The sequence below is a fragment of the Enoplosus armatus genome, chromosome 7 (genome assembly GCF_043641665.1).
Source record: "Enoplosus armatus isolate fEnoArm2 chromosome 7, fEnoArm2.hap1, whole genome shotgun sequence".
Taxonomy (NCBI): domain Eukaryota; kingdom Metazoa; phylum Chordata; class Actinopteri; order Centrarchiformes; family Enoplosidae; genus Enoplosus; species Enoplosus armatus.
The window spans coordinates 6,069,378-6,078,351 of NC_092186.1; the positions used below are offsets into that span (position 1 = coordinate 6,069,378).

At 42.3% G+C, this 8,974-nt stretch overlaps 1 protein-coding gene across 1 annotated transcript in view; it reads left to right on the top strand.

The window, feature by feature from the left end:
- The window catches only part of ryk (receptor like tyrosine kinase), a 34,216-nt gene extending 25,242 nt beyond the window's left edge, over positions 1-8,974 (top strand). Inside the window, exons 9-15 of the mRNA XM_070909278.1 lie at positions 1,148-1,234; positions 2,146-2,215; positions 3,011-3,143; positions 5,189-5,298; positions 5,434-5,593; positions 6,864-7,000; positions 8,763-8,974. Of these exons, the coding sequence (XP_070765379.1) occupies positions 1,148-1,234; positions 2,146-2,215; positions 3,011-3,143; positions 5,189-5,298; positions 5,434-5,593; positions 6,864-7,000; positions 8,763-8,874 (809 nt within the window). The 3' untranslated portion in view covers positions 8,875-8,974. The remainder of the gene's footprint in view (positions 1-1,147; positions 1,235-2,145; positions 2,216-3,010; positions 3,144-5,188; positions 5,299-5,433; positions 5,594-6,863; positions 7,001-8,762) is intronic.

Sequence of the window (8,974 nt, forward strand, 5' to 3'; positions counted from 1 at the left end):
TCCTCTATGGCCTCTACGTTGATGAACAGCTTTATGACTCTTGTTCATTTATTGATTTAGCTATCTACTGTAACTTTTTATCTCACTTGTCATGGATGCTTTTATAGATTGTGACTGATTGTACTTTGTAAGGGTGTGGTGATCAGATGTGTGTTTAAATGGATAGTTGTTGAGGCTTTATGATACCTGTACCCTGCTCTAGAGACCTTGTGCAACTTGAGTTTTTTGGTAACAAAGCTGCTTTAAAAGTTCACTTTGATGTTGCTTTTCCCCCCATGGGTGTTTAGTTAGTCTTTGTCAGATTTGACAGAGGGTTATTGATCACATCCTGTTTAGATCAAGACCTATCTTGATGTAAATATTGATGCTAGGTAATACAAAGTAGTTGTAAGGTTCAAAAGTACTGTACTGTTGTCAGGATGCACACACTTGATGCATGTGGATAGCTTTCCAGTGCAGTCAGTTATCCACATACATCAGGTCCTACAAAATGCAAAATAAATATTAAAACCATGAGGGATAGTGACTGAGAAACGACAAATACAACAGCTGCAAGGCCATGTCTCCGAGGCAGTTGAACTCTGAGTTGGGTTCTGTTTTTGGGAGCCAGCAGGTCCAGACAGGCCTGACGGAGGAGGTAGAGGCGGGAGGGAGACAGTTACACACTAACCCTGTTGTTGTGCTTCATCTCTTCTCCTGTTGAAACACAAGGCAGGGTTAGCCTTGGGGCTCAGGTTTTTTTTCTCTCAGTTTATGTTGATGGTTTATCTTCTCAAAAGGCATTTTACCTCAGTAAAGTCCTGGAGCGACGGGCTGACAGTTTAGACAAAGGAGATGATGAACATGCTCACTTTGCCTTTCCACGTCGTATGTATTTCTGAATCGTTCTAAGTGATGTAAGGTCCGCTGAGCTGCAGTGAATCTCTCTTGTTTTGGCTCATGTCAGCGAGACAAGGGCCAAAACTGCCTAATCCCATTTCCGAGACAAAGCATTTTAAGCAGAAGCCTGTCCATCTCTGTCCACAGATCAGCCAGGCATGGCGACCTGTGAGTGAGGTGACATTTCGATCTTTGCATGTGATGCCTCTGGCTGTGTCTCTCCTGCCCTTTTTCCTCAGATAAAAACCTTGTGATTTGTTGTTGACAGGCACGTTTGGCCGCATCTTCCACGGCGTGCTGTTGGATGAAAAGGACCCCAGTAAGGAAAAGCAGGTCTTTGTGAAGACGGTGAAAGGTATGCACCACGATGCACAGTTGAATGCACAGCTGTCAAAGAAACTTAAATATTGTCATGGCAGGTGTGTCGTAAATTTTCCCATCTCTCATATTAATGTGCAACTCACTGTGGGTTTTCTAAGAAGTGCGTTGGTTGGGAAAGCGAACACTGCAATGCTCAATGAACGTCACCAGACCGAAACACAATTGTAATGCCAAAGACGTAAGATGAGGCCACTTGACTGAAACATAACTAACAGTTAACTGTGTGCTGTTTTTGATTTATTTTTTGTATTTAGCCTGGTGGATTGTTGACCAAACACTGTCAAAGAAATAGTAGGTGCTCTTCTAATGGCTTCAGCAGATGGCCATACATGGTTTCAATCCCGTAAACAGGCACACAAATTTGACAGTTAATGAATTAATATGTCTTACTCATGCTGCAGGGTTTGCATGCCAGTGAAAGGACTCCTTTATGCGAGACTGTCAGGTTCTTTGTTAGCGGCATGTGTCAGCTTTCTCTGCCAGTTGCCTTCTGACCTCTCCATTCTCTCATGTTTACTCAGGGAGGGGTGGATACCACTCAGCGAACAATATCTTAATGCCAGTCTTGGCTTTGTTAAACTCTTAACTTCCTCCTCGTGTGCCTTTTGGGAAGGGAACAATACCGCTTTCCATAAGAACTAGACGATGGCAAAGCTGCACACACAGATTAAAAAACTGGACCTCAGTGAGCTTGGCACAAGTCAGTTTTCCTCTGAAGTTTCCCCACTACTAATGACTGTGCAGGGAAACAAATACAAATCAAACACTACATGAGAGTACAGAAATATGCTTAACTTTTCAACTTTGTTACTGCACAGGTCACTCTAGTTCTGCCAGATTGTCTATTTTTTTTAGTCAAATTTTGTGTCTAATAAATGTCTTCAGATCATGCGTCTGAGGTGCAGGTGACCATGATGTTGACTGAAAGCTGCAAGCTTCGTGGACTTCATCACAGGTGAGTTGAAGAAAACACAAATCGCTGTATATTTCCAGCGTTTGCCTTTTATTTAACATTTTAAAAACAGAATCAAATTTTAAAAGACAAAATGCCAAAATACCACATAACCCCAACGTGGTATGCATCTTAGACCACTATGCAACTGTCACACACCCAGATATTAAACACAGAATTAACCTGTACCATAGTTGTGGACATATGTTGGCTTCTTTATTGTCACCGTTGTCCACTTGCAACAGTAGTGGTAAAGATTCTGGTTTACTCCTAACCCAACACTGTATTCCGTCAGAGCAGTTCCTGGTCGTCTTTTAAATTGCTCGGTTTGAACGCTGACGTAAGAACACCACATTTTTACGCATAGAGCATATACTGTAACGTAGACTGTGAAGGGAACAACACATGTTTTCTGACATAAATGTAACACTCCCAAAGTGCCCTGTAGCTTGCTCTGGTGTGGCTTTTATAATCAGTCATTTATTTCACACAACAAAGGTCTCAGTTTTGATAGTGGAGTCACAGTCTGAAAGCATTGAATTTAGTTTAAAATTACAGCTACTAGTTTTGCAAATTTATCAGGAGGCTTGGACTTTTTTTACTTTCTTTATGTGGAAAATATTTTGAGCTCAGCAAGTTGATTAGATCTTTATGAACTTGACACTGACACTTCATCTTCCGCAATCTGGCAATGGTTTGAATAACATGTACTTCCAAGAACCCCTTTGGCTTCTACACATACTTGAACGGTGTAGATGCTCTGTTACACACTGTTCCTCTTTCTCTCTCCACTTTCAGAAATCTGTTGCCCATAAGTCATGTGTGTACAGAAGATGGAGAGAAACCCATGGTGCTGTTGCCTTTCATGGCTTGGGGGAATCTCAAGCTGTTCCTGCGGCAATGCAAGCTAGCTGAGGCTAACAACCCGCAGGTGAGGCTTCAACTCGGTATAGATTTGGTAGAGCTAAAAACACTTATGAAGCTATTAAGATAAATGCCTCAATGCAAGACATGTATGGTACTGGTTAGAAACATTTATTAAGCTATTAAAATAAATCCCCCAAATTGGAAGAAAGTCTCTCCTAGAGTCATCCTGAAAGAAGGTTTTGTGTGTTTGCAGCATTCAACACCAAGTAACACCTACCAGTAACTACTGTTTACACTGTTATTAGAAGGACTGTTGATATAGTCATGAAGCCGGTGCTCAGGGCAGATATTTTGATTCACTGTATAAAGACAATCAGGCTTTTGTACAGGTTAACCCCAGGGAGTCTTTGATGTGCTTGGCAAACCCACAGCACAGATCCAACCAATCAATCAACCCCAAAATACAGATGCAGCGTACATCACAAGACGAAGCTTGCCATCCATTTGCATGAATCAAAACCGCTTTGTAAAGTTTCAGTTAACACATCAGCACCTACGTTCTCAGCAATCTCATTATGTAGTTTTGGCTGTGGTTGGAGACAAAGACATAGTCATTAAGTTGTGCTGTTGCAATAAACATGGAGCTATAAATCTGAAATGTATTGGTACAGGGGAGATAAAGCACAGTACTCATTCTGAAAGTGAACATCTGGTTTGGAAGGTAGAACGGTGAGAGAGAGAAAAAAGAGTTGAGTGTTGACCTTTTCCACAGTTGTCATTTTTCCACTGACAACCAACTGTTAAAGTTGCTCTGCATGGTGGATACAGACTTGTCTGGTACCAGCTACACACTTCTTGCTCAAGTTGTTGACTTCACATGTTCTTATCTCGGTTCCCTGGTTGCCAAGACTTTGTTTTTGTTGTGGGATCAATTAATTTAGGCTGTATCACACTGTCCACTCTCCGATAAGATTAAACAAACATTTGTGTGTGTCTGAGCCAGGGATTGTGCAGCTTAATCAATTATATTGGATACAAAAATATATGAATTTACACATTAATGTATGGCACTGTTGCTTCAGGAGCTCTCTTACAAGGCTAGGTTGCTTTTTAAGCTACACAGGATGTTTATCGACATTATAGGAGCTGCCTTCACTTTGTTACCAGTCGGGTCTTTTCTCAGACACATCTGCTGGCCAAGCCATTGTCTGCAAGCCCTTCAGTAGCTCCAAGCACAACACAAACCATTTTCTTTAATGTCACACTCTGGCTCAAACCTTTGAGCTAGGTAAGGGACTTTCTGAGTAATGTCCATAAGTTATTCAGCAATGTTAATGAAGTAATTTTACTTTTAAATGCTAATATAATCTGTATATAATCTTTGTACAGAGGACCAAGAAATAAGAATCTACTCTCATGTTAGCGGCTCTGTGAGGCACATCGTGGTGCATTGAGCTAACGCCAATATGCTAACATGTTCACGATAACAATACTAACATGCTGATGTTTAGCAGGTACTAATGCTTACCATGTTCACCATCGTAGTTTAGCAAAAAACAAAGTTAAGCATGCTAACATGTGCTAGTTAGCACTAAACACAAAGTACCTGATGGCGCTACATGAAAAGAGATCACCAAAGTTGTTAAGAGTTCATCCTGTGGGCCACATGAATGTCTGTACCAAATGTTATTGCAATCTATCAAACAGTTGAGACATTTCACTCAGAACCACAAATGTCAACCTCATGGTGGCGCTAGAGGAAAAGTCAGGGGGTCACCAACGTTTTTGAAAAGTGTGTTTTTTCTTTGAAGCAAAGCCTTTCCCAAGGCACCAGTGTTAATTAAACATGTGGTGTTTTTCCGTTGACGATCCTTCCACTTGCATTTAAAGACTGAAATAGTCTTTGTTTATGCAACTCCCATCTTTGACCTAAAGTTGACTTTGTCCCAATTTAAAGGAAATGAGAACAATTTGACACAGTAGACCAATTTTGCCACAGTAAAGTCACGTCAGCTGTGGTCTCCTGTCCCTACTTCCTCCCTTTTTTTTGTTTTTCATGTCTCTGCTTCTCAGCCGCACATTGTCTCTCTCTCCCTTATTTCCTTTCAGGCGGTTTCTCAACAAGACTTGGTTTACATGGCCATCCAGATTGCATGTGGAATGAGCTACCTGGCTCGCAGGGAGGTCATACACAAAGACCTCGCTGCCAGGAACTGCGTGTAAGTGTCCCTGACCCGGCTCACAGCTGTCGTCATTTGTCCTCACCTGTAGCTTTCAGGTGACATGGTTTGGAATTTAATTGCTAAAAATACAGACTCTAACGTTTCGCTCTTGCCCCTCCCACCCTCTAACAGCATTGACGACAACATGCAGGTAAAGATCACAGACAATGCCCTTGCCCGAGACCTATTTCCCATGGATTACCACTGTCTGGGGGATAATGAGAACCGGCCCGTCCGCTGGATGGCCCTGGAAAGCTTGCTCAACAATGACTTCTCTAGTGCAAGTGACGTGGTAAGAACTGCAGTACCAGATACACATGTATTAACCATGCAAGCCTATGTCGGAGGACAGTGTATACACGATATAAAATTAACCTTTCTTGTCTCTCAAGGGTTTTTAATAACTAAAACATTGTTTGGAGGACATGACACAGAGAAGGTGATGCAGGAAATGGCACCAATTGTATCTGAGCCATTCTTAGACACTTGGTCAAGGTGTAAGAGCGAAGGGAGGTACAGTGTTGAGCACCTCTTTCCTGTCTCAGGATAGCAGAGCGGGCGCGGCAGAGACAGTCAGGAAACTCAGCAGATCCTTAGAGACACCACTCAGACATGCCCCCACCCTTTCACATTCCTCTTATGGTCACACCGCTTCATAGCAATCACCCCCACCCCCCCTGCACTTACAGTTAACAGAGGCCTGGCATTACCAACCAAGCTTCAGGGGAAGTCCTGGAGCTGTGTAGCATCATAAGAGCATCACACATGCCAGTGTTGCACACCCCATACGCTTATGTCAGTAGTTACGCACATTGGATACTACGCCGGACAGGATGGTGTGTTTAGGCCTTGTTGGGAATGTTGGCAGTGGCAGGGAACAGGGTGGATTACTGTACATCTTGTTTTTCACTGTTAATCGCTGTGCCGTGTCCTTAATCACTCCCTTTACTTCCTGTCAAAGGTTCTGGCATGATAATACAACAGAAACCTGCTCTTTTCAGAGATCATGTGTTGCATTCTGTTCATAAGTCACTGTCAGGCTAGTCCTTATCTAAAATAAACCTGGTCAACTCTTGCTAACCTCTCTCCTAAGATTCTGAATAACAAGTGCAATAACACCGACTGTAAGCACTGAGAGCAGCCTTAGATATGGGTTAATAAGAGTCACACAAATAGGGAAATTCTTCTTTTCCTTGTTCCCTTCTGAGAAGTCAGAGTGGAGGATCAGTACAACATCACATGCAGGGTGGACCCTCGCTGACACGGGAGCTTGAACCCTCAGTCTCCTAAACATAACGGCCATCCTACTGTTTACTTTCAGTCTCTTAACAAAAACTTGCAGCAATGATTTATATTCCGTATAAATTTTTCAACATAATTTCCTTGCATTGTTCCTCTGGAACATTTTGTATTTGAATGCAAGTGGGCACTGCTGGCCTTCCGCACTCTGGATGGAAACATGGTTTTGTTTATCCTGTTTGATGATAAAACATTAAAGACAACGGCTTGTGTTGATCATGTTTAGAAGATGTTGTCTCAGTGTTGATCTCGTGTTTTCACAGTGGGCCTTCGGAGTGACGCTGTGGGAACTGATGACTCTGGGTCAGACCCCCTACGTCGACATCGACCCCTTTGAGATGTCGGCCTACCTGAAGGATGGGTACAGAATAGCACAACCAATCAACTGTCCAGATGAACTGTACGTTGATCTACAGAGTACACACACACACACACACACACACACACACACACACACACACACACACACACACATACAAACTGATTGCTGATAAAATAAAGCTTTTAAATTGACAAAACAAGCAGTTTGAAGACACCACTCTGTCCTCTGTCAAACTTGATGGAAATGCTGCAGTCTCTTTCTGGACAACAGGACATGTTTGCATCCTTATCATTATCAACACATACAGACATACATTTGTAGACCTCTGCAGTGAATCGTGTGTGTGCATGTTTAGCTGCAGCCGACCTTGTTATTGCAGACTTTTCACCAAATGAAGTGAGACATTGTGTTATATGGGAGCTGAATCAAATTAAAAAATGTTAAGCGGCTACCAGCATTGGTTGATGTGAAGCTTATCAACATCCTGCAACTGTCAAGAAGAAGAAGGAGCAGCAGCCTGTGCCCACAGGCGTCATTTTCCCACCACGGCATTATGATTTACGGGACATTTCCTCAATATCAAGTAACGAGGCTGTCACCTTTTCACTGCTGGATAATAACAGGGCTTTTCCTGGCTCAGAGCAGGGCTGCAGTGGTGGACCACCTGGGTGGATTAGCTTGTGATGCATGGTTGACTGAAATCAGTGAGCGTTCAAGCTTTGGGTGGTCGTGGCACAACCCAGGTGTTGTGTATCATGAATAAATAATTCATTATTGTCATGAATTTTTATCAGTATTTATTTACAAATCTAACAGAACATGGTTCAAAATAAAGTTCATATTTTATTTTCATCATACATGCTCTCGCTTGGTCATATCATTCATAGGTATGCCATTTCTTTCCACCTATATGCTGATGACTCACAGCTATACGTCCCAGTAAAGCCTTAAAACCCCACTATTATTTTGTCCACCATGAAAGATTGTCTGGATGTCTGGATTGCATTTTAGCCTCGTCAGACAATCTTGTTTGTATTATTTAAGGAATATTGCTGTTCATTTGTGAGTTTCAGAGGCACCAAATCCATCATACATGCTTTCATTTCCTCACATTTAGATTACTTAATGGTCTCCTGACAGGCGCAAATCAAAAAACACTTCACAGACTCCAAATTGTACAGAGAAAAGAGATCATATTACTGCCCTTATTATGTTTTCACATTCACATTACACTACTACTACTACTAGCTACCAGGTGTCTAATAGCAATACAATGTGAGGATTACAGCATCATCATAATACACTGATGAAATATGCTTTGTTTTTTGTTTTGACAGCTCAAAAATGTCTCAAAACACCCATGTGCTGGAAAGCCCCTGAATATACCCAGAATTAACTCGAGGAATAATTACTTGAAATCTGTTAAATAGCCAAACATGGTTTCCTTCTAAATACAATAGGTGGTGAGGCCACAGCTTCCTTTTCCAAAATATTAGAGGTGGCAAACTAAAACATTTAAGGGCCTGCACGGATTAAGAAATGATTATATCTCACTCATTTATATCAGCGCTGTACAGGCAGCTCCTGTAAGTGGAACACATTGAAAGTGTGTACCATGTAATTACAATGCCCGGAGTTTGACACCAGCCTGTCACCCTCCTCCTCTCTCCCACTGCGTCCTGTCTTAAACACACGCACACACACACACACACACACACACACACACACACACACACACACACACACACACACACACACACACACAAAAAACATAATCCTGAAATTACCCGTGGACAGACATTTGATTTGACCCATCATTTCTGTCCCCCCTGTGTTGCAGGTTTGCAGTGATGGCTTGTTGCTGGGCTCTGGACCCAGAGGAGAGGCCCAAGTTTCAGCAGCTTGTTCAGTGTCTCACAGAGTTCCACGCAGCGTTGGGCGCTTACGTGTGAACAGCAACAAGAAAAGGCTCGTGGACACTATTCATAAGGAATACATGTATGAAAATGTGCCTTATCAGATGAAAGAGCGGACTTAAGCCTGATGATTTGA